Source organism: Malaya genurostris, chromosome 2 (genome assembly GCF_030247185.1).
Source record: "Malaya genurostris strain Urasoe2022 chromosome 2, Malgen_1.1, whole genome shotgun sequence".
NCBI classification, from domain to species: domain Eukaryota; kingdom Metazoa; phylum Arthropoda; class Insecta; order Diptera; family Culicidae; genus Malaya; species Malaya genurostris.
In genome coordinates this window covers 83,452,049-83,478,970 of record NC_080571.1, presented here as the reverse complement: position 1 = coordinate 83,478,970, position 26,922 = coordinate 83,452,049, and the positions used below count along the sequence as shown (strand labels likewise).

General features: G+C 42.4%; 1 protein-coding gene across 1 annotated transcript in view; it reads right to left on the bottom strand.

Moving 5' to 3' along the window:
- The window catches only part of LOC131432301 (E3 ubiquitin-protein ligase hyd), a 48,544-nt gene extending 23,570 nt beyond the window's left edge, over window positions 1–24,974 (bottom strand). The window contains exons 1-9 of the mRNA XM_058598497.1: window positions 24,514–24,974; window positions 23,000–23,704; window positions 9,821–10,284; window positions 8,572–9,616; window positions 5,877–8,406; window positions 5,342–5,819; window positions 4,797–5,281; window positions 4,543–4,738; window positions 4,376–4,477 (exon numbers count right to left, since the gene is read on the bottom strand). Of these exons, the coding sequence (XP_058454480.1) occupies window positions 4,376–4,477; window positions 4,543–4,738; window positions 4,797–5,281; window positions 5,342–5,819; window positions 5,877–8,406; window positions 8,572–9,616; window positions 9,821–10,284; window positions 23,000–23,704; window positions 24,514–24,575 (6,067 nt within the window). The 5' untranslated portion in view covers window positions 24,576–24,974. The remainder of the gene's footprint in view (window positions 1–4,375; window positions 4,478–4,542; window positions 4,739–4,796; window positions 5,282–5,341; window positions 5,820–5,876; window positions 8,407–8,571; window positions 9,617–9,820; window positions 10,285–22,999; window positions 23,705–24,513) is intronic.
- Window positions 24,975–26,922: the final 1,948 nt, after the last annotated feature.

Here is a 26,922-nt window from a genome sequence, read left to right as displayed (position 1 = left end):
TATGGAACACCTGATAATTATAGAAATTACGCAGCGCTAGATAAGCAAATGAAGAACTTAGTTAAAGCAAAGAAACTAGGTTACTGGCGACGGTTTGTTGACGGATTAACAAAAGAAACATCGATGAGCACTCTTTGGAACACAGCCCGACGAATGCGAAACCAAAACACAACGAACGAAAGCGAGGAATATTCTAACCGCTGGATATTCGATTTCGCTAAAAAAGTATGTCCTGATTCTGTTCCGGAACAGAAGATATCCCGCGCCGCGACTTCGAATACAAACGAAACACCGTTTTCGATGGTAGAGTTCTCACTTGCGCTCTTGTCGTGTAACAATAAGGCCCCGGGGTTAGACAGAATTAAATTCAACTTGTTGAAAAAGCTTCCTGACTCTGCCAAAAGGCGCTTGCTGAATTTGTTTAACAAGTTCCTCGAGGGTAATATTGTTCCACACGACTGGAGACAAGTGAGAGTTATCGCCATTCAAAAACCTGGGAAACCAGCCTCCGATCACAATTCGTATCGGCCGATTGCTATGCTTTCCTGTATCCGGAAGTTGTTCGAAAAAATGATTCTCTTCCGTCTAGACAATTGGGTCGAGACTAATGGTTTACTTTCAGATACACAATTCGGCTTCCGCAGGGGTAAAGGAACGAACGATTGTCTTGCGTTGCTCTCAACCGAAATTCAAATGGCATTTGCTCGTAAAGAACAAATGGCATCAGTATTTCTAGATATCAAGGGGGCTTTTGATTCAGTTTCTATAAATATCCTATCTAAGAAGCTGCACCAGCATGGTCTTTCGCCGGTTTTGAATACCTTTTTACATAATCTATTGTCCGAGAAACACATGTATTTTGCACATGGTGATTTGTCGACAATACGATTCAGTTACATGGGTCTTCCTCAGGGCTCATGCTTAAGCCCCCTTTTATACAACTTTTACGTAAACAACATTGATGAATGTATCAACACATCTTGCACGCTAAGACAACTTGCCGACGACAGCGTTGTGTCCATTATAGGACCCAAAGCTGCCGATCTCCAAGGACCATTACAAGATACCCTCGACAACTTGTCGACATGGGCTCTTCAAATGGGTATCGAGTTCTCTACGGAGAAAACTGAGCTGGTCGTATTTTCAAGAAAGCGAGAACCAGCACAACTACAGCTTCAACTAGGGGGTGGAACCATAGCTCAGGTCTTCACATTTAAATATCTCGGGGTCTGGTTCGACTCCAAAGGCACCTGGGGATGTCACATTAGATATCTGAAACAAAAATGCCAGCAGAGAATCAATTTTCTTCGCACAATAACCGGAACTTGGTGGGGTGCAAACCCAGGAGACCTGATCAGGCTGTACCAAACAACGATATTGTCCGTAATGGAATATGGATGCTTCTGCTTCCGATCTGCCGCGAACACCCATTTCATTAAACTGGAAAGAATTCAGTATCGTTGTTTGCGTATTGCCTTAGGTTGCATGCAGTCGACTCATACGATGAGTCTCGAAGTGCTCGCGGGCGTCTTACCGTTGAAAAACCGATTCTGGGATCTCTCATATCGATTGCTAATCCGATGCGATATCTTAAATCCGATGGTGATTGAAAACTTCGAAAGGCTTGTCGAGCTCAATTCTCAGACCCGTTTTATGTCCTTGTATTTTGATTACATGGCTCAGAATATTAATCCTTCTTCGTTTGTTTCCAACCGTGCTCATTTCTTGGATACTACTAATTCTACTGTGTTTTTCGACACATCCATGAGAGAAGAAATTCGTGGAATTCCGGACCACGTGCGCCCTCAAGTGGCCCCAAATATTTTTTATAATAAATTTAGAACAGTCAACTGTGAAAAGATGTTTTACACTGACGGATCAAACATCAACAGGTCCACAGGCTTCGGAATCTTCAATCAGAACATCACCGCTTCGTACAAACTCAGTGATCCGGCTTCAGTCTACGTCGCAGAATTAGCTGCTATTCAGTACACCCTCGAGATCATTGAAACCTTGCCCAAAGACCATTACTTCATTGTCACGGACAGTCTAAGCTCAATAGAAGCTCTCCGGGCAATGAAGTCAGGAAAGTATCCCCCATATTTCCTGGGGAAAATACGGGAACATTTGAGAACTTTATCTGAACGGTCTTATTTAATATCGTTAGTCTGGGTCCCTTCGCATTGTTCCATTCCGGGCAATGAAAAGGCAGACTCATTGGCTAAGGTGGGCGCATTAGAAGGTGATATTTATGAAAGACCAATCTGCTTCAATGAATTTTTCAGTATCTCTCGTCAGAAAACTCTCGAAAGTTGGCAAACTTCATGGAGCAATGGCGAACTGGGACGATGGCTGCATTCCATTATCCCTAGGGTATCGACGAAACCTTGGTTCAGGGGGATGAACGTGAGTCGTGACTTCATTCGTGTGATGTCTCGGCTCATGTCAAACCATTACACCTTCAACGCGCACCTCCGGCGTATTGGAATCGTGGAGAGCGGTCTCTGCGCTTGTGGTGACGGTTATCAGGACATCGAGCATGTCGTATGGACGTGTACGGAGTATCGTGACGCCAGGTCTTTATTAAAGGACTCCCTAAGGGCCCGAGGTAGACCACCTGAAGTTCCGGTCCGAGATGTGTTGGCTAGTCGGGATATCTCTTATATGCTTCGCTTCTTATATACCAGTACCTCAAACACATTAATATCCAAGTGTAATCTGTTATACCTCGCTCAGAAAGTATAATCTCCACCTACAGGTTCGACACTAACATCCGCTCGATTCTCTCGATCACCGTCCCTGTCCACCATCTTCATTGGAACTAACAAGATCTTTTTTTGTCACTAACTTTTCGTTCCCCCCTTCCATGTCTCTTCACCATCTCGATGGCAACTAATTAGATCTCTGTAGTTTTCAGACATTTTGTTTCCATACCCCCTATTTACCTCGGTTTTCACAATATTTACTTTTTTTATTTTCTCATCTCTTCGTAACATCACCATCACCGCCTACGGTCCTACGCTCCAAACGATGACCAGCATGCGGGCCACCCGCCGGGCCTTCGTAGCCTGGGGGTGTTTCCCGCGGACCCACACGAACCGAAAGGAAGCGGCCATATATAGCACCATTTGGAATTCATGCAATATTCAATTCACCGACACCTGCCGAATACCAGCTAAAAGCTTTTTTCAAAAATTCTAGACGACATAATCTAATAATACTATTCTAGTTTTAAGTTAGTCGTTAATTAAGATTAGGAAATACCCTTGGCATCTTAGAGCTTAAGCAGTGTGCCTGAAAATATATATTATACTATTGAAAAAAAAAAAAAAAAAAAGAAGAAAGAAATGAATTCTATTTTACCTTCTACTAGAGGGAGTCGAACAATGAATTCGAGTGTTCAAGTATGGTCGTGTCACGTGTCTGTCGGCTTTCTTTCGAGCATACTTATATGAGCCTGTCTAAGCTATCTTTTCCGTTCTGAATTTATAACTGATTCAATCTAGAATACCTATCCGTCTTTTCATTTCATGTCTTTCGTCTCTCTCAGTTAATGCTTGCCGAAAAGACCCAATCATTATCGATATAGTCAATACAGAAAGGATTAATTAACTCCCTCTGACTAGAGCTCTCCATCACATTAGGTAAGAAATGATAGAATATCCTTCAATTTTTGCTCCCCATACACATACTCAACAATGTAGGGAGAACCAAGAACCCGGATACGTTTTGCGTTAATGCGAAATAATTACATATCAGATGGTAAGAAGTTCAACTTCGTTTCACTTATTGAAACTTTTATTCTTTGAAGTCTAGAATTATTCCACTCAGTCCTCAAAACTTTCTTATGCCAAAAAGTTCCATCTCTAATCTCGACACGTGTTTAAAATTTGCAACAGAAATATTCTATTCCTGAAATTTCATAAGCCGCTCGAAACCCGTACCACCCCACTCAAACCTGTACAAAAATGCGCAGCCGTAACAACGCTGAAATTGTGTGCGAACGACACACGATGCAAATCTTCCAAAAGGTTTTTTTTGCAGGTATCGAGTAATGCAATAAAATAACTCGTCCTAAGAACTACACACGATGTGAATTATTCTAAAAGAAAAGTTCTATTTTTACGAAAAAGATTCTAGTTTTACGTTTCGTTTTCGACTCATCAGTGCGTTAGCAGTTTATAAGTTGTCAACAGCACGAAGCTTTTCGTTCACTGGATGCATCCGAGAAGCATATGCGTGCGGTTGCAAAGCAGGAATTTTAATAGATGGGGATTGAAATCGAGTTTCTTTAAAATCTAGAACTAGCTCTCACTTGTTTCGGAGACGTGTGTGTATTCACGAAAGAAAATTTATGCATATACGGTAAACTTACCATCTCGCGTGCTGCGCTCGTTGTTACTGTTGTCACTGAATCCGAGACTTCGAGCGGTGGTTGCACCTAAAGTACTGATGGCAGCTCGATTTCTACTGCGTGCTGAAAATGAGAAAATCCATTGTTACTAACTGTCATTCACGATGTACCAAAAACGAAACACTTACCAACCACTCCGGTCATAATACCGCTGGATGTGTTGTTATTATTGTTCGATGAACTCGGTGTATTCAACGGGTGTAGTGGATGAGTCGAATCCGTAGAATCCGTTAACGAAGCACCGAACCGAAGCTGAGCTTCTGTAGCCTCCATAACGGTTAGAATCCACTCCCAAGTAGGTCTGAGCCGTTTCTCAACGTACATCTGAGTGAAAGATAATAAATAACTGAACCCAATCAAAACGTCAAATGTCAATCCTTACTTGCAATTGAACTGCCTCCTGATGAGTAACATCCAACGCGGACGACGCACCCGTAAAGCTAGTCGGCAGCATACCGATCAAATCTGAAATTTGTCTCAAGACAATTCCGAAAGCACGTGCCAACGCACTAGCGGTAGTTGTCATTGTGGGTGATTCCTGTTGCTGCGCTGCGGTAACAGCAGCACTGGCCGTCGTAGTTCGTCTCAAGGCATTAGGATCGATGAAAACCAAATTGGATCCTCCAGTAGTTAGGCGAACACGCTCCGGTCCAGCCGTATCCCGACTACGGATAGCCCACTGCATCGATTGAGGAGCCAAATTCGTACGCTGATTACCGCTGGTAGTTTGTCTACGCTCCAGTTGTTCATCGCCTAAACTGAAATCTTCGTGCGAATGATCATCGCTCTCACCATCCTCCGATCCTTCGTCATCCGGTTGGCTCGAATCGCCTGAGTCATCTTCGTTGTCGAACAGCATTGCCAGACCTAAAAGTTGTAGCAAAATTTAACTTCCGTTTGAAACGTTCACCCCACTCAGATCGTCACCTGTGTCCGATCCCGCCGTTGCTCCGGTTTGCACACTTCGCTGCGCGTCCTGTGTGCTCTGATTATCGTCCGAGTCCGATTCGGTTTCGGCTTCGTGGAAATTGAACTCGGTATCGCTTTCCCCTTGCGCTACATCTTCGTTTCTCAACGGATCCTGTGATTCCTCCTCGGTGGCACTGATAGCGGCTGAACTGGCAACCGCACGAACACCGGAACTTCTTCTCGGAGGCGGTTGTTCCCGTTCGGACATCTCTTCCTGTTCCGACGTTTCTCCGTCGTCCTGAACCATTGCATCCGCATCGTTGTTATCTTCGATATCACGCAGACGTAGGTTGATACGAGACATGAACCCAGAATTGGAGTTCCGCTCACCTTCGGCCGGTTCTCCGCGGGCACTGCCGGCACTAATATCGACAATGTTCGAACTTCGATTTGTCGGCGGTGCCAGTGGTTCTACCGAGAACAGATCATCCGTACTCTAAAAAAAGAAAAATTACGAATGAACGTTTTCTAAAATAAAATAATGATCACTCACATCAACGCTGCTGGATGACAACGAGAAGGGAGCCGTTGGTTTGACCACTCCCAGCCGCACCGGAGTTATCAACGCATCGGAAATTTCAATTAGCTCTTCGATGGCAAACTTGAACAGTGTCGTAAAAACTCTCCGGTAGGCCTGCAAATGTTTCGCTTGGGTCGTAGAATTTCTAGTCTTCTCCGGATTGTGGAAACGTTCGATGCTGAATATCACAAATACGCGTGCAACCGAGCGTACGAATCGCCGGGCTACCTTTTGGGCTTCCTCGATCCGACTCGGTATGGTTTCGTTTTGCAGTTCATTTACCAAAGTAACTAGGAGTTTTTCCAGCGGATCATTACTGCATCTTACAATTAGACTATGAGTGAATTTATCCAGCAGTGTTGTGCCACTTTGCGATTGTAGATAGACTTGCTGATTGTCGTCGTCGTAGAACGGTTGTGCCGGATTCGGCACGATGGGTTTTTCCAGCTCAGCTCCCGTCATAATCATCGAACGTACCGCCGGCCAGTCATTCAACAATCGATCCAGTGCTTTCCTAGCGAAGCGTGGTGGTTCTAAATCATGTTCCGGCATATCGCTGTCGGCCTCCAGCGATGGTGTTTTTCTAACGTTTCCGGAATTTCTCACCCGGGAAGTGGCACGATACTGACGCTGTTCGACCATCTGACGACCGACGGTTTGGATCAGAAATAGCAGAATAGATTCGCCACGAGAATTAAATTTCGTGACGAGATCCGTATCGGTGGCCATTTTGCACAACAGTTCGTAGCGTTTCGTTTGATTACCAGCAATCAACGCTTTACATTTGCATTTTTCCCAGCAGTCGCAGTACGCCGTCGGAGAAGTTCGCTTTAGTTTGCAGTCGTGACCCTTGTGGCAAACCTTGGCACATTCCGTGCAACAGCACAGAGATCCCGTCAGCCCACAAGTGCGACACTCGAAGATGTCCTGATTGATGTGATCGGCTCCGGTCCACGTAAACGAACACGTATCGTTGCAGCAGAGAGTTCCCAGCGGTGACTGATCGGGAGCACTTCCCGGTGGAAAGATCATAGAATCACGCAGACTGGCATCTCCGTTGGCGATTTTAAGGATAGCATTAAACACAATGATTCCCGCTTGATAGGCACGGCACGTGACGGCCAGCATAAACGGCGTCTGTCCTTGGGCGTCTTTTGCGCACAGAAGTTGTCTCAGGTATGGCTGAAGCACCGAACTTTCGCAAAGAAGTTGTACAATTTGCAGTGCATTCGCCCGACGTTCGTTGGGATCGGAAATGTAGATTTCGTTAAGACCTTTGTGAGATTGCGGTGCATTTAAACCACTCATACTATCTTCATCGCCACTGGTAGGGTCATATTCGGGAGGCCAATAAACCACCGGCATTGATCCACCCGGTGCCTCATCACTTCCGGGTGGCAGAGGAGCACTGTTAGAGTTTGAGGTGTCAATTTCACGATTAACACTACGACGCATTATTTCTCTTATGCTGACCGGACGATTTCCCATCATGGTATTCGTTATCACGTTTATGCACTCCAATCCAGCTGTATTCGAGCCCGGACCTCCCGAAGCACTGTTGGTGGTCCCGGAACTGGAGGCACCCGGAGCTAGCAGATCCTGATCCGAGTCTTTGTTGGAAGTCGGAGAGCATATGCTAATACACGCATGAATAATGTTTCTGTTCCTATCGGTATGCTCCGATATAACCGATACTAGCTGACTCTTCAATTCATCGCCCAGCTGCGTTAAAACGTGACGGACGCCTTCGATGTCACATCGTAAAATCCGGGACATTAACTGCTGCTGTTCGGGTGCCAGCACAACCAACGCTACCTGGGACTTCAGATTCACTCCCACGGATGGAAGTGTCAATGATGCAGCTGCTATGCACTTGATCGGTGGCAAATCCAACCAACTTGGATCCCGAATGGCATCCACGCAATCCTTCGCCATCGGATAGATGGTATTATTTCCGTCTCGTAACAACAGGACGCTATCCGAACAATCACCAGCACAGGTCAGTGACACATTCTGTGCCGAAGCACCCAGAAATGAGGAAATGTCCGTTGGAAATACGCTGTCCTGCTCCTGACGACCGGTGTTCAAATTAAACAGACAATAGTGCAGCTTCGTGCCGGTTTTCATAATCGCATGAATACCCTTGGAATCCACGGCAATCGTCAACAGTTGGGATCCCGATTCTCCACTCGGTAGGTGCGGATTTAGCACAATTCTTCTCGGAATCTTCTGGAAACAATCCGGCACCCGAGAGGTCGTAGCCGATTTTATCACCTGTAGGTCATCTTTTCGCAGTAAACGGCAATCCTGCCACGCTTCGATTGTATCGTCAAATTTATCCTTCGAGTTACTGCCACTGCTAGCGACTCCCCCACCGGACGAACTGCCGGCTCCGCTGCCAGCCGAAAGCAACGGGGGAAACTTTACAGCCGCGTAGTCACCGTCCACTTTCAGCACTCGTCCGATCGGAACCGAACGAACGTCTTCCACGAAGATGACATCCCTGTGAAAACAGAAAAAACAGTTTAACCGAAAGTTATTTACAGGCTAATACGGCAAAACTCAGCGATGACAAGGACAAACAAAGTGCCTTGTTCTTGTCTTCCCAGTGTTATGCCAAATGACTGTCGGCGAAATGTCAGTATGTAACCGATCACAGTCTACTTACTTCAAAAGCCACTGCTCTTCGTCTTTCTTCGGGTCGGGTTCCTCCTTCGGAGCCATTCGTTTCTGTCGTTTGTGCGAGTTGCTTACACTGCCCGTATCGCTACAGGTACTGGACGCCGGCGACGGTGGTGGTGGCATATCCATTCGGTCGGCCGTTTCCTTATTGTTACCACCGGAGCTTTGCTTTGTGCTACTACCGCTCCCGGTGCTGGGTGGTTTTTCCTTTGTTTCCACCGGTTGAGCGATAATTCCACTATTGGAACTGACCGGGATTGGCCCAGACACTAGGCCCAACTGTTGTGAAAGTGTAGACATTGAAAGCAACTTGAACCGACAGATGTTGGTCAAATCCCAGGCTGCGTTCAACAGTTGACCAACCTTCGGGACACCGTTCGATATCGTGAATCCGATTGCACCGTGCTGATACATGGGACTGTTCTTCATACACACTTGAGCACCCACAGTCACTTCCGGTGCGTTTACGCTTGGTCGAACAGGTTTCTTAGCTTTTGCTTTATACTTGTCCCAGAGACGCTTGCGCTGACCGAAAGGCAAAACACCCCACCAAAACAATTCACCACTTTCCGTTCTTGCTACCGTGTACAGCGTGCAGGTGTGCAGTGAGACAATCTTATCCAGAGCAAACTCCGGGTAGCTTGTCGCTACGTGTTCCAATTTGTTTCCCGCATAACCCAGCAGTTCATCCATCCAAGTAGCAATCCGACCACTCTCGGTAGACACCGAACAACGGATCGATGTCGCCGAGATGTGCGTTACTTTCTCGTACAACAGATTCAACGGGACCGTTTTCGGATGAAAGATGTTGTTGGACTCGCTACTCCGGTATGGTTCCACATCAGCCCAACGCCACTGGTGGAGCTCACCCTTGCTGGTTACCCCGATGAATTCCGTATACAGGGAAGCAATTTCGGTGAACCGAATCGGTTGCTCCTTCTCTGGCCACGCTTCCAGCTCATCCGAGACCCACAACGGGTAGCCAGATGAATATTCTTTCTTTTTTGGATCTAAAGTATAGTAAAGTTTAACTATTAGAAGTATAGTAAATGCTGTACTTGGTAAATACGGTGACGGTTTTTGTATCGGGGGACATCGTACACGAGTGATCTGTTTTCATTTGTCATGGACGTCTTCTTGTATGATCCGTACTGAGAACCAGCTCAACAATAGCGTCTGCTCTTGCAACACGTTCAACCTTTCCGATTCCCCCCGTACTATCCCGCAGCACTCACCACTTTCTTTGTCCCATCCGTCCTCTCGGCCACTTTGAAACCAACGACGCGGTCCGAAATACTGTCGATCTCGCCAGCGTCCGAATCCTTCCCGGTCGGCACTGCTTAAACCGCCGGCAACACCAGCACCGCTTCCACTGCTGGCAACACCGGCAGTCCCGGCTACACCGACAGCCGATACACCGCCTGTTCCGTTGCCACCGGAAACATTTACCGCAGATGTACCGCCGCTACTCTGACGTACTGATCCAGTGTTAGCTTGTTCGGTTCCACTTGCTGCAGCACCGCCAGCGCTGACCCCGGATGTTCCACCGCCCGCAACTGCACCACTGCTTCCACCTCCGCCTCCGCCGCCTCCTCCTCCTCCACCTCCACCTCCGCCAGCGGAACCATTGCCGGAGCCACCGGCCGACGAGGAGCTGTTCTGATTTCGTTCACTACGAGCACGACTGTATAACATCAAACTTGTTTCAGAAATTGAAACAATTTGATAATTTGTTAGTTAATGAAAGCGAAATGAAAATAATGAAAATGATATCGGGGAAGGGACGAAAGAGAGGTTCGCAGGTTTCGTGTTGCTGGAATTGGTAATGAAGACGTACCTATCTTGCATTTTATCACGAAGATGTCCCACTGGAATAACGAATACGGAATGAAATTCATTTGGATGCGACTTCCGGTTCCAGAGTTACAGAATGATGGGCACAAAAAAGTGAAAATAATATCACTTAATTTCCTCAAAAATTGATGAACCGATTTGAATGAGCCTATCGAAGATATCGTTTTATCAAGATACTCAGTTTCACGCTCTCTCTTACCCGACCGAAGCGCCATCTGAATTTCACTGTTGGCATCCTGAGATTTGTTCACTATGGCTAATGCTTGTGATCGTTGTGCCAAAACTGTAAAATCGGAGGAAGATTTTGTTGAGTGTTCAGGTTTTTGCCATCATTTGGTACATATGAAATGCGCAAAACTCAACAAGCCGTTTCTGAAAGTTTTGGACGAAAATCCCAACCTGTTTTGGATATGCGATGAGTGTTGTAAACTGATCAAACTTGCTCGTTTCCGCGACTCGGTTTCTTCGTTTGGAAGCGCATTTGCATCTATCGCAGAGAGAACAGAATCGATTTTTGCTGAGCTGAAGGCCGAAATTAAAAAGAATAGCCAGCAAATATCTCGTCTCTCGCGCAAAGTGCCTGTTTCGTCGCCGCTGCCGCCGAAGCCCGACGGATTTGGTCCCAATGCGAAGCGTCGTCGGGAAGATAGTTCTGAGCCAAGTAAAACCTTGGAAGGTTGCCGGAAACCATCGGATAACTGTAATATCGCCACAGTTCCAACGCCCTGCTCCCTCGTATGGATTTACTTGTCACGTTTCCACCCCAGCGTTAGTAAGGAGATGGTTTCGCAGCTAACAAAAGATGGTTTAGAGTGCAGCGAAGATGTCACGGTCATCCCGCTGGTGAAAAGAGATGTCGACGTAAATACTCTGAACTTTGTCTCCTTCAAAGTTGGGATACTGCCCAAATTTCGGGAAGCGGCTCTTAATCCCGACACCTGGCCACAAGGTGTTTTGTTTCGCGAGTTCGAAGACAACAAAAAGCAAAACATCTGGTATCCTCCAATCGATATTTCTCCACCGATTCCCGACGAAAATGGATGCAGCACCGTTATGAATGTAGACGAAGTAACACCCAGCCCGCTCCGTTTGATGAGAACACCGCCCCGGCAAACGTTATGAGAGTACAATGGAACCACACCGGGACGCACTGAAGTTGATATTTTGGAAGCTCTCGAACCCCCCGCCACAGTCGTGCCACAGCAGCCAGCGTTCTCCAGTCGTCCTGGTCCTGTGCGTGGGTGTGGTGAAAGAGTCTTCCAAATGTCTCATCTCGGCAAGTATTTGCATATTCCGTCCTTTCCAAGTGCTGATCTCTCTCGCACTTATAGATGTCCTCCTCTCGCTTTGAATCGGATACCGGGATGCACAGATGTTCGCACCATGGAAGCCCCTGATACGTTCCCCACAGTCGAGCTATTGCAGCCAGCGGTCATCAGTCGTCCCGGCCCTGTGAGTGGGAACGCGGAAGGGGTCTTCCAAACCATCTCAGACGGCAAGTACAATTCAGTCTCAAACGATTCAGGCGTTGATTCACTTCCCGTCGTTTGCAGTTATCCATCGCACGATCAATCTAGTCAACCGCTGCACTTGTACTACCAGAACGTTGGAGGCATGAACATGCACATCACCGACTATTTGCTGGCTTGTTCGGATGATTGCTTCGACATCATCGCTCTTTCGGAGACCTGGCTCAGTGATTGTACGCTCTCCGTTCAAGGTTTTGGATCCAACTACGAAGTCTTCCGTACCGATCGCAGCCCCTTAAATAACTCAAAAACTATTGGAGGCGGGGTGCTTATCGCAGTGCATCGTCGTTTGAAGGCGCAACTGATCGAAACCGCATCTGGTAAATGCGTGGAGCAGGTTTGGGTGCGTTTGAAACTGGTCAATTTTTCCCTCTACCTTTGTGTGATATATCTTCCTCCGGACCGATGCCGCGATCTACCGCTAATCGATGCACACATACAGTCGTTGCAAGAAATTACTTCCACTCATGTACTACCCGTAGATGAAATCTTGATTGTGGGAGACTTCAACTTTTCCAGCATAAAATGGCAAACAAGTTCCGGTGGTTTCTTCTTTCCTGATCCGGCGCTCTCCACTTTCCACATTGGCATTACAACCATGCTCGACGGCTACAACCTCAACCTTCTTCGACAGTCGAATCCTGTCGTTAATGAAAATAACCGGATGTTGGATCTTTGCTTTTCAAGTAGAGAAGATGTTGCACCAAAGATTAGTGCTTCACCGTTCCCTCTGGTCAATTCCGTTCGTCATCATCCTCCACTACATATTGTGCTCGATTCAAATCGCTTACAGAACGCCTGCATTCCAACGGACATCATCTGCTATAATTTTAGTAGAACCGACTACACCAATATGACCGACTTCTTGACGCAAATCGACTGGGATGAAGTTCTCGACAACGATGATGTCAATGCTGCTGTGCAGACGTTTTCTAATGTTATGAGCTACGCAATCGACTACTATGTACCGAAACGATCGAGACGGCAGACCCGGCATCCACCATGGCTGACTGCGGAAGCGAGACATCTGAAAACGACCAAAAGAGCCGCTCTAAAGAGGTATTCTAAACATGGAGGATTTTCCCTGCGTAATCACTACGTGCAGATAAATCAGTTGTACAAGAAAACCGTTAAGCGCTGCCATGCCAACTACTTGAACAACGTACAACGAAAACTGAAATCAAATCCAAGGTATTTCTGGAAACATGTGAATGAGCAAAGGAAAGAATTTAGGTTGCCCTCGTCAATGAGCTTTGGAGATCGTACTGGTTCGTGCACACAGGAAATCTGCCAGATGTTTGCGGAAAAGTTTTCTAGGGTTTTTTCAAATGAAATCCTGACTCAGCAGCAAATTGCTGCCGCAGCACTTAACGTTCCCCTGTCTAATAACTCATTGAACTGCATCAATATTGACGAAGACTCAATACGGACGGCAATTGTAGGAATGAAAGCCTCAAATTCTCCAGGCCCCGATGGAATACCGGCAGTTATTCTTAAAAAGTGCTCGCGTGGAGTAATCGCTCCCCTCTGCAAACTGTTTCGAATGTCTCTCGCTACAGAAGTTTTCCCCAATTTATGGAAAGCTTCCTTTATGTTCCCAGTCCACAAGAAAGGCGATAAAAAGGATATAAACAACTACCGCGGTATCACTTCCCTTAGCGCTATACCAAAGCTGTTCGAAAAGGTTATACTGACACCAATTTTCAATCACTGCAAGCAATATATCGTCGATACTCAACACGGTTTCATGCCTAACCGCTCAACAACCACAAACTTACTATCGTTTTTGTCTTATGTGTTTGATGCAATGTCTAACGGTTTACAAACGGACGTTATCTACACAGATCTTTCCTCCGCTTTCGATATAATCAACCACGACATCACGGTTGCTAAGTTGGACAGACTTGGATTCAGTTCGAACATTCTTCGTTGGTTGCAGTCGTATCTTAGGAATCGTCGTTTAGCAGTTAAAATTGACGATCATACTTCCGGAGAGTTCCTCGCATCATCCGGAATACCACAGGGTAGTCATCTAGGACCGTTAATATTTTTACTGTACTTCAATGATGTCAATTTTGCCTTGGAAGGTCCTCGCTTATCGTTTGCTGATGATGTCAAGATCTATCACATCATCCGCAACTTAGAAGACGTAGCCTTTCTCCAGCGGCAATTGGTAATCTTCGCAGATTGGTGTAAAGTTAACCGTATGATTGTAAATCCAGACAAATGCTCGGCCATTACGTTCACGAGGAGAAAAATGCCATTGCATGTCGAATACTTTCTGGATGGATCCTCGATTGGAAGATCTACTAGCGTTAAGGATCTTGGCGTCCATCTCGATGAGCAACTTACATTCAAGCATCACATCAGTTACATTGTAGCTAAAGCTTCCCGTAGCTTAGGATTCTTAATGAGAATAACTAAGCACTTCACAGACATACACTGTCTAAAATCGCTTTACTGCTCGCTTGTTCGTTCAACTCTCGAATATTGCTCGGCAGTTTGGAACCCATGCTACCTGAACGGTGCTCATAGAATTGAGGGAATACAGCGTAGATTCGTTCGCTTCGCTCTTCGTCGATTGCCGTGGACCGATCCTCATCAACTACCTAGTTATGAAAGTCGCGGGTTATTAATGGGTCTCGACACATTACAAGTGCGACGAGAATTATCACGCGCTTTGATAATAGCAGATATATTCAACGGTAGGATCGACTGTCCCGTTTTGCTCAACGAAATTAATATTAATGTGCGACCCAGAGCTCTCCGCAACAGTGCTTTTCTTCGACTTCCTATACGACGTACCAACTATGGCGCAAACGGTTCTATTATTGGTTTACAGAGATCGTTCAACCGCGTTTCATCTGGGTATGATTTTAATGTGTCACGAAGCAGAATACGTACAAATTTTCTGAATATTATTAGGAATTATCATTAGGACCAAATTGTGTCTGTTGATTGTAAATAAATAAATAAATGAGACTTAAATTTAAATGAACGGTTTTATAGGCTTTTACAAAGTTCCTAAATTTCATTTGGAATCGACTTCCGGTTCCGGAATTACAGGATGATATGCACCAAAAAAAATGAAAACAATCTTCTAAGTTGGGCTCAAAACTGTTCCCCAATTTGTAGGTCATATTAGTTTATGGTTATAAGAACTGTTTTTTGGTTACACTGGACCCGTCATTTATTTCAAACCACTATTTAAATAGAAGGTGCAGAAAATTTGGAAATTCTTTTAAATTGGGCCTAAAATGTTTCGGTTTGTAGTTCACATTATCTGATATTAAATGATCCGAATTTCAAAATATCGGTATCCAGTTTTCGGAAATACCGGAAATAATAGTCAAAATCTTTAAAATGGAGCTCGAAGTCTTCAAAAACTTTTTTTTTTCTTTTTGAATATTGCTTTCGTCCAACGTTTCTACAAAAATCGTACGCCGCATTTGAACACGCTAACAAGTTAAGAATGCATATATTATTTGGATATCCACCCAGTGGTGTAATGATGCCTTTATGATTTAAATGTGACAACCCTACACGCTATACAAAATTGAACAAAGCACGCTGTGTGCTAGACGGTGGCGTTTTCTTGTTCTTCCGTACGTACCGATGCGTACCGATTGTGAATTACACTGAAGTCTTTTTTTATGCGAGTTTACGTACCGCATAAAAAAACCGCATAACTCTGAAAATTCGCATAAAAAAACACATAACTCTGAAATTTCTCATAAAAAACCGCATGAAAGGAAACTCCATAACTCTAAAAATTCGCACACAAAAAAAACGCATAACTCTGAAACTTCGCATAAAAAACCGCATAACTCTGAAAATTCGCATAAAAAAGTCGCATAAAAAAAGACCTTAGTGTATTTTAGTATGACAGTTTGAAAGTTTTGTTACTCATTGTCCCATAATTTCGGAACCGGAAGTCGGATCTGGATGAAATTGCACAGTATCTTTCAAGACAATGAGAGCTTTAATTGAATCATGATTTGTGAAAATCGGATTACCCGTTGCTGAGAGTGAGTGCCGTTTTTGGAGCTTTTCTTCACTATTACCGATGCGTTCGGAATTTTAAGGGGATTTTTTAAAGAATTTCAAGACCATCCATTTGCATCTTAGTTTGTAAAAATAGGTTAAGAAATTTCAGAGAAAATTGAGTGCGCATTTTCACATAGATTTGCACATATTGCCTTATAATTCCGGAACCAAAACAACACACATACAGACATTTGCTCAGTTCGTTGAGCTGAGTCGAATGGTATATGACATTCAGTTCAAAAGTCGGTTTTCACAGTGGTTGTATAGCCTTCCTATATGAGAAAGTCAGAAACGGAATCGGTTTGTTTGGTCGACTGATAATGACTACCGATTGGAGTGATTTTGAGGCCAGTTTAGATATTTTTTCAACCCTTCAAGTGATGGTATACAATTTTGAACACGCTTTACCCTACAATTCCGGAACCGGAAGTCGGATCCGTATGAAATTCAGAAATTTCGTATGAGACCTAAGGACCTTTCATTTGAAACTAAGTTGAAAATTGTGAAAATCGGTGAAACCATCGCTGAGAAAAGTCAGTGAGATCCATTTAGGAAAATATGATGAATATGATTTCCTTCGGAATCAGAAACCGGAAATCAGGAAAGCCGCAGTCGGTTTGTTTGGCAGTCTATTGATAATAACTACTGATTGAGATAGTTTTGAGGCCAGTTTAGAATTCGTTACCCGTTTTTTTTCACCTCTTCAAGTGATGGTATAAAATTTTTAACATACTTTACCCTATCATTCTGAAACTGGAAGTCGCATCGAAATAAAAGTTTTGTATGGGACCATTCATTCGAATCTAAGTTTGTGGAAATCGGTCATGCCATCTCTGAGAAAAATGAGTAATTTAAAATTGTAATTTTTACATTAATCACCCTGTAATTCCGGAACCGGAAGTCGAATCAAAATAAAATTTAAAAAAATAAATTTATGGGACCAAAACACCTTTCATTTGAATCTGACTTTGTGGAAATCGGTTGAATCATCTCCAAGAAAGGTTAGTAGGGGAGACCGGGGCTAGTTGGCCGAACGACCGATTGACAGAGTTGCCTTCCTGAAAAGGCTATTATGCGCAGTGGCGACATCTGTAATGATTTTGGTGGAGCATTAGGTCACCCACGTACCGACGTAATTTTAGGTGTTTCTTCGTTATCGTTTGTGCAGGAGCACGTGTTTTCTTTTTTCGGTACTGGTGAGAAAATTTCTGTTTTTATAATGTAATACGTGTTACGTGGATCAATTTATATTTGGTTTCCAAAAACGTAGTACCATATTCAAAACTTTACCAAATGGCATATTGGTTTTCAGTATTCCCTTACTTTCATTTTTGTTAATCGTGATTGTTCTCGAAAACATTCATTGGGGGCAGGTTGGCCGAGTTTTGTGCGGGGTTGGTTGACCGAGTTGAAATTTTAGCTTAAAGTGCACTTGGATATTCGTGAAATGTTATCCTTTTTGGACGGAATTGGATTGTATGTTTATAATTATGCTTATTAGGAAAAATATACATGAGAAATAAGTAATGGAAATGAATTAAAATCATTCACAAATAGAAATAAGAGATTAGCATCAATAAAAATTGGAAATTTTCAATAGAAAATATGATTCCAATATTTTATGATTCAAATGCCATAAAAACTTTTCGCATTTAGAGTTCCTAACAGGATTTCTCGCAGATTGACCTAACCCGGAACAAAACTCGTCCATCAATATAGAATCTGCTGCAGATGTAATCCATCCTGAAAATAACAGACCTCTCCCCAAGACTCATTCGGAGGAGCGTCAAAGTCGTGAATCCCGAATTAATTCAAAATTTTAACAATTCTCTAACAAACGCAGCATAGGAGGTGTAAAAAAATGAAACCCAGCGTAAACGCGAACACTGGTGGAGGAAAAGGTAGAAGGGAAACTGAAAAAGTTCACCAATGCTGCCGAAACTAATTCCAGAATAGTTAAAGAGACTCAAAAACCGAGAAGGGGAGTTTTTTCACGTACTTACATAGTAAAAATGATGCATACAGACTTTTTTACCTAATGAAAACGTTAATTGATACAATTGATGTGTTTCATATATTTTTTCAAACTCGGGGTTAGTTGGCCGATTTTTTTCTCCGCATTTGATTGTTAATAACTATTTTCCAGATTTTCACACAGAGATGAAAAAATCACACGTGTTCTCAAAAGTTCAGAGCAAAGGGTTTATCAAAATGTCTAACCAGAAAGAGTACAGAAATTCCGAAAGCGAAACTCGGTCAACTAGCCCCGGTCTCCCCTACTCATATTTTCATTTTTTGCACATTTTACTCCGGAACCCAAAGTCAGATCCGAACAAAATTCAGGAATTTTATATGGAACCACAAGACTTTCATTTGAACCTAGGTTGGGTCAGTGAAAATCGGTCCAGCCATCTTCGTGAATAGTTAGTACAAAAATAAGTTACATAAACACACACACACCGACTTTTTGCGTACTCGACGAACTGCGGGCCTCGGTTCAAAAGTCGGTTTTCACAGTGATTGCATAACCTCTCTATATGAGAAAGGCAAAAAGAAGTGTTTACAACATTACAAGTGCATATAACTAAAGCAATATGTTTTTTAGAATGTTCGAGGTAAATGAATAATCTGGATTTGGAAAATCCATTTAGAAAACATAATGGTTTAACCAACTTATGTTACTTTCAAAGTTTGTTTATGTAAAGCAGAAAAATTGTTTTGACTTTTTATGCGTTTACGGTGCCAATATTTTGGGCTTATCTCTAATTCCGTAAAGCGGTAGTGCTCAAAAGTTTAAGCACCTCAAAAAAAAATCCCTACGCAAAATTTTAGCTAAATCGGATATGGGTAATAGGTGCCCCCCGACGATAAAAACAAGTTTGAAAATTTTCGGTTTTGAAATATCGCCATAGAAGAAACATGAAATTACCAAAACCGAACATTTTTGCTTGATGCCAAATACCTTAGAACTGCATGACGCGTCGAGATCGCATTCTTTGCCGTTTATTGAGAATGTCACTAGCTTCGAGAGTATTCCCCAACTTAGAAAATATAAACAAACTACATCGCTATCCACAAGCCATTCGAAAACGTAATACTGATTCCAATTTTCAATCATTGCAAGCAGTATATCGACGATTCCCGACACAGGTTTAGGCCTAAGCGTTCCAAAGTCACCAATCTCTTATCCTTTAAATCTTACGTGATAAACGTCAAGTCAAACAGTTTTCAAACTGACCTCATCTACACTGATCTTTCCTCCGTCTGTGATAAAATTAATCATGAAATCACTATAGCAAAACTTGATCGACATGGTTTTGGTACAAACGTCCTTCGACGGATACAATCATATCTCAAGAATCGTCACCTTGTGATTAAAATTGGCGATTTAGTTTCGAAAGAATTTTTTGCAACATCTGGAATTCCGCAGGGGAGCAATCTCGGCCCATTGATCTTCTTGTAGTATTTTACCGACGTTAATTTTTCTCTGGACCGGATCTACCATGTTATTCGCAGCTTAGAGACATACCAACTAAAGCTTCTTGTTGTCTTGGATTCGTGATAAGGAATATACGAATGTTTACTGCATGAAATCTTTATACTGTTCACTCGTTCGCTATACTCTGGAATATTGTTCAGTTTTATTGGAACCCTCACTACCTTAATGGCGTTGATAGCATCGAGTCGATTCAACGTAAATTCGTTCGATTCGCTCTTCGCTGTTTACCTTGGACTAATCCTCATCAACTACCGGGCAATAAAAGCCATGGACTGATGTTTGATCTAGACACACTGCAAGTAAGACGGGAGCTGTCGTGTGCTTTAATGGTAGCAGATGTTTTGAAAGATAGGATCACTTTGCTCCGTGAAGTCAATATTAAAATTTGTCCTCGAGCGTTCTGCAACGTCTTTCTTCGAATTCCTTTACGCCGCATAAACTACGGTATAAACGTCCTCGTGCCACATGAGCAAATATTTTGTGATTCCTGATTCTGTAAAGGGATGCGAATTTAAAATACAAAAAACAAAATCGTACACAGTGCACTGTCGGGTTTTAAACATCAGCTACAGATCAACCAATTTAGATACGATTTTCTATAACATTACACTTTGCTTGGAAATACTTCTATGTATTGATTCACGTAGATAAAAGTGTGTATTTTAAATAATTGATGATCAAATTTCCCGTTTTCCAAGCCATCATCACGGTTTTCTCTAATAGAGACGACAGTTTCGTATAAATTAGTTCACGATTTTGACGGGGATTTCGCACTTCAATTTGCAATTTGTGTTTGCATTTAAGAATAGCCCTCACACAAAACAACAATCAATACTGAATCGACTAGAACTCTCTGTGCATTTCGTTAAGGCCGTAGAGAAGGTTATTGTGCAAATCTGCAAGTGGACCCCCTGTGGATTTATTTTATGCGCTGTGATGCTTTTCAATGTGTGTTCGCATTCAAGAAAAGCTCTCGCACAAAACAAGAATCGGTGTCGAACCGACTAGCCATGATGATGATGATGATGGTCCCACCTTATAGCCCTACAAAGGTGTGAGCTGAACGAGTTATCTAAGTGATAATTAATATTATTACATACTTTAACCAGTAATCAAAGTATGCACTCTGAGCAATGATTTTCAATGTGTGTTCGTTGGAGAGATGCTGTGTCTTCCGACTTGTGGATGTACGAGAGCCTTTCAGAAAAGAGTTGACGACATTGAAATACAGAAAAATTTTAATGGTCCGAGGATTGCAGACGGACGTTATCTATACAGATCTCTCTTCCGCTTCCGATAAAATCAATCAGGACATCACAATTGCAAAATTAAATCGACTAGGCTTTGGTGCAAACGTCATTCAATGGATACAATCATATCTCAGCAATCGAAGTCTCACTATCAAAATTGATGATTGTGTTTCCGAAGAATTTGTCGCAACGTCTGGAATTCCACAGGGGAGTCATCTTGGCCCGTTGATTTTTTTACTGTACTTCAATGATGTAAATCTTTGTCTGAATGGACCACGAGTTTTTTCGCTGATGACCTCAAGATCTATTATATTATTTGAAGCTCAGAAGATGCGGCATGGCTTCAACGGCAATTGGAAATCTTTGCGAATTGGTGCAAAACCAATATTATGATAGTGAATCCCGAAAAGTGGTCAATCATTACGTTCACAAGGAAAAAGTTACCGTTCAAATTCGAATATTATCTTGAAAGCTTCATGATTAGTAGATCGACATGCGTCAAAGATTTTGGTGTCTTTCTCGATGAGTAGTTATCATTCAAACAGCACATTAACTACATCGTTGCGAAAGCTTCTCGCTGTTTGGGATTCATATTTAGAATGACTAAGCACTTCAATGATATTTATTGCCTGAAGACTCTATACTGTACACTCGTTCGTTCTACTTTAGAATATTGCTCAGTAATCTGGAACCCTCTCTACCTTAGTGATAACTAATTTTAATTTAATTTAAGGCCATCGTCCAAGTACCATGCGCGAGGATGGTTTCAGGATATTTTTGCTGAAAAATTTGAAAAATTTACCAAACTCAAAAAACGTTTGAAAAACTGAATGTTTTTATGATCTTTCACAATTATTTGGAAAAATAATGCGATGACATGAACTTTTTTTCAAATTAACCTTATGCTGGCTACAAGGATTACATTCGGAAACATTTTTGAAAAAAAACTTCACGCTTTTAAGTGGGCGAAAAAAAGTCCCACCAACATCTTGCCAAATCAAACCAAAACCGAAAATCGATATCTGTCTGTATGAACAGTGAATTATCTGTATTTTAGGAGAACGTATTTGTATTACAGTATAGAGGTCAAAAATAACCTTTTCAAACTGCTTAGAAAGAGATTTTAACCTTAAGGTCATTCACCTCTTCTGGCTAGAAAAACTTTCTGATCCTATGAGCGGGGTTTGGAATCGAATCCAGGTAGGCTGCGTGAAGGCATCGACTTACCCATCACGCTATACTGTCCCCAATAGTTCGCAATCAAAACATGTTCGGTGAAAATGTCCGAGTTTAGCACTAAGCAGTTCAATTTGAACTGCTCTGCACTGGTGAGTCAAAGACGAAACGTAAAAATAATAAAAACGGTTATGTGCCCTAGCACAAAATTTGGCTAACGCCTAAATGACCAAACCTGCATCGGCCAGAAATAGTCGAAAACACGTTTTCGTTCGGCACGTCAGAAAAGACATTGCACTCCGTTGCAAAAAAAAAAGTGTTCTGTAAATAGCAGAAACTTTACGTCTGCTTAGCGGTTCAAATTGAACTGCCGAGTTGCCGAAGTTGCCGAGTACTGATGAATCGAAGATGAAACGTAAAAATAATAATATTCAGTGAAGTTGTACCAATATAATCAGTTGAGCTCCCAAATCATTATGCCGACTATTCCATCTACAATGAATGCATAGCTATATGACAACCACAATTTTACTAAGACCAACCCTCAGATATTGCAGTGGTAGGTATTTAAAACATCAGATTGATCGAACCAGCAACACGAAACCAGTGAATTTACACAGGAACTGAACCCAAAACACAACTAATCAGGATACCCAAACAAATGATAAACGCCTAAATTACATTTCGATCAGACTGATGACGTCACTTATTACCAGCACCAATCAATTCGGGTTCTATACAAACATTAGTTAATTACATACTTCGAATACAGTTATTTACAATACGTTAGACGTCATCAATCATTTCAAAAACGTCAGCTTCTCGCAAATGTTTTCAATTATCTTCCAAATATAAAAGAAGCTGACAGTTCGAATGTTAAAAATACTGTCTAATTCGCTAAACAAATGAAGAATGACCAACAGAATTCATTCTTGTCTGAGGCTATTTAAAAAAGAGAATTATCTAACAAATCATACGAACTCAAAAAGACAGCATAAAAAGAATTGGAACAGAAATCCCCTACAACTCTGAGTCACCCGCAGGAAAGAAAAAACTTACTTCCGAATGTTCGAGAACCCAAACATATCCTCCGAGAACATTGCTTCGGCGTCAATGATTACACTATTGTCCGCGTGAAAACCTCCGTCCAGTAGTGAGATCAAATCCTCTGCCACATAATTATCGCTTCCTTCTTCGGTGTCATCACCGCCTTCGTCATCACGCGACAGCAGATTGTTCACTGCTAAATTAACGTCCAGATTCGTTCGTTGCAGCTCTCTGATGATCAGATTACGGCTCTTGCCCTGCAGGACCACCTGCGCCTGTGTGACCAGCTCTTCCGGTACGAACGGAGCCGGAACGGACACTAGCGAGCGGCTGCCGGATGATCCACCGCCCATTATGACACCGGTACTGCGTGAACCCGATCCTTGGGAACTACTGCCGCCTCGAACCGAATTACTGGTACGCATAATACGGGCCCGGGTCCGGCACTGTCTCGATGCCGGAGAATTTTTCGAATTGTTGTTCGACTGGCTGGCCGCATTGCCAGCATTGCCACCGGTTTTATTTGCATCCTGCTTGCTTAGGTCCAGCCGCTCGGGGATAATCGAAAATGCCACACGGAAGGCTCGACCATCCTCCAGCAAAATTCCCAAATGGGCAGGACCGATCACAATTTGCTTTACGGGAACTTTTAGCGATTGAAGTGCTGGCAATGTTTGCACTCCGTACTTGTTGATTTTGTCCGCGACTTCTCGGATTCTGGAAATAAGAATAATAAGGAATCATATCAGTATCCAATGTTGAATAACCGCATCGGAATATGTTAAGTTAAACCCGTTGATAAGGATGACTGGGCTGTTATTCTTTCACAATTTATGAAATATATATTATATACAAGCAGCAACACGATGCAACACAAAAAAAAAATCATTCAGCCTATAATCATCAGCATAAACACTTTGGCGATTACGTTATTCTAGATGCCAGAGAAGAGACTTAGTCAGCTGTCGTACAATCCAAATAGGATGACTCAAACTACAAACATGTCAACCTTCTGGATTTTCTAGAACATTGACAAAGAATCAAAACTACTGAAATAAGTATTTCTTGAATTGCTCAAATTAATATTTTTCGATTAATCGTATTTTTCTATTACCTACCAAATCATTATATCCCTGGCCTCAACGTAATATTATATTTGCATGTCATATTTATTTTTTGTTTGTAGTTTCATTCAAACAGCTAGTACAGAACATAATCTCCCGAGCTGTCAAATCGAAACCCTCCGTAAACAAATCGATTATTTCCGCACGAAAACGTTCATGTCTCGACGGAACTTTATCATTAGCAACAACAAATGTCACCTTCCAACGCTGCACGGTTATGAACCTGTGCCCGTGCATAAATAACAGCAAAAGAAATAGAAATCGGCCATTTTTGATTAGCAGCAAGTAGCGCTAGCGCTCCCTGTACACTGCTGATGTGCTTTCGCTCAACAAACCCTGACTGGCTGCCATCTTACTTTTCCGATATTCGATCTACAATTTATTCCGCAATTTTTCCTTTACCTGTCATTTAACTGGTCTTCCGTTCCGGGCAGCGGATGCACCACGAAATGTAGCGTCGACATGGCCTATTTTCAAATAGGTTCGCTGCCGTTTAACTCGAAAAAGGCAATTTTTCGCTTTCTTCCGTCTGCACGCACTCTGGTCAGCTCTTCTTCTGTTGCTTCTTCCTCTTCCTTAGTATTCACCTTGCGCTGCCAGAGTACCAGCCGTGTGCGAGCAAAACTCGTGCAGGTCAAATCACGATTTTCCACTACCGTGTAGGGCTGCACAACTTCACCAGATTTTCACGGGAATAGCGGAAATAACAAATCTTTCTACTAGCCGCACAAAGAAAATAGCTTTTATAACACCTGAATCAATGTTCTAGAAAAAATTTTCACTTAACATGCTTTCATTCAGCCACTAATTCGCAGCTGCTATTGCTGCTGACGACCGTGCTTTTGGCTGGAAACAAGAGCGACGATCAAAAACAGAGATGCCAGGTAAAAATTTCAAATATCTGCAGACAGGGTCTGTAAATCTGAAAAAAAATCTGCAGTCAGAAGTATGTCTTGCTGGCAGCAATTTCTCTATAAAGTATGACACGCAAAACTGACTTGGCGAGCAAAAAAAAAAAAAAAGGTTCCGGAAATTTCAAAATATAGACGAAAGTCTGTGAGAATTTCAAAAATCTGCAAAAGTCTGCGAGAATTTCAAAAGTCTGTAAAAATCTGCACAACAAAAAATGTCTGCAGCACTATACCCCAAATCTGCAGATTTACAGACAAATCTGCAGACCTGGCATCTCTGATCAAAAACGAAATTGCCAGCATTTGAGGAATTAGTTTGACGTTTTCTCAAAGCGTCGCATCGATAATGCAGTATTGCCAAATTTACCGATTTGCCACTGAACCGATTTTTTTATTGCTTGGTTGTTATTCTAAAGTTTTATCAATGTTTTAATTTTTACGTTTCGTCTTTGACTCATCAGTGCAGAGCAGTTCAAATTGAACTGCTTAGTACTAAAGTCGGCAGTTCAATTTAAACCGCTAAGCAGACGTAAAGTTTCTGCTACTTACAGAACACTTTTTGTTTTGCAACGGAGTGCAATGTCTTTTCCGACGTGCCGAACGAAAACGTGTTTGTGACTATTTCTGGCCGATGCAGGTCTGGTCATTTAGGGGTTAACCAAATTTTGTGCTAGGGCACATAACCGTTTTTGCAGAGTGCAGAGCAGTTCAAATTGTTTATCAATGTTATTAAAAAGGTTGTATTTTTAAACAGTATTGTTCCGAAATAAGGAATACTTTTGACTACAATAGCTATTTAAAAGCAATTTTATGTTTTTATAGACACAGAAATGAGAAGAGTAATAGCAGACCTTGTCAGCTTAGAGAGAAATCAATCTTCAGTTCAGCAATGCCATCGAACGGTATCACATTCAACATATCCGCTGTTTTTCAAGGAATGGCGAATCTCACAAAAGTAAACAAATCGAGTTTCTCTCTCCTACAAATAAATGGTTCAAAATCCTATAATTTTGCCTTAAAATTCGGGTTCTATAAAAATCTTAATCTAAGTAATACAAAGAACTATAAAGGGCGAAACTGTAATTCCATTTGTTTATGTAAGTTTTGCGCTCCGTGTTCCATGTCAACAAACAGGGCGATACTTCAATTGCTAGTAAGGAAGGGCGAAACTATTTATTTCTTTTATTTTAGATGGTTTCCGAACCTTTAATGACTGGAAATAGTAAATGAGACGATAAAATTATCCGCAGATTTGTCTTAGTCGCAGAAACCAGCCAATTTTAAGAAAAATGCGCAAGGGCGTAACTTCTTAATTCACACAGGAAGCATAGCAGTAAACAAATCGAAAATGGACGAAATTCTTTTTATGTTGATTTATTCTGTGGATATAGAAGGAAAGTGGTAAAATTTGCATGCCTTTTAAAGATAAACCAACAATTCATCGACTAATCAAAAATTGATCTAAGAATATACGATAATTTCTAAATACGATTTGAAACCAAAGTCGAAACATTCATCGATGTTTTTCTCCATTTGCAGTCAATGTTAGATTCGCCCTTCGTTGAAAAATAGCTGATATCAATTATATAGGTGCGCAGTGCTACTATTTTGGCGCCCACGAATTTGACATTTCTCTCCCCTACTTCTATGTACGAGATTCGATGCTAACTCGCCTGAGGGCGCCATGCTCGCAAAAAAATGTTGCCAATGATTTGTTCGGAAATGTAAGAGCTGGATATCTTGTTAATATGATGTCTTTGGTAATAGGGTCCGTCCGCTTTTTTCACTGCATTGCTCAATATGCAGTTAGAATTATGCTAGACGCTGAAAAGCGGCAATGAAAAGCAAAGACTCGTTAAAATAATGACCTGATATATTTATTACTGATAAATTAATGAAT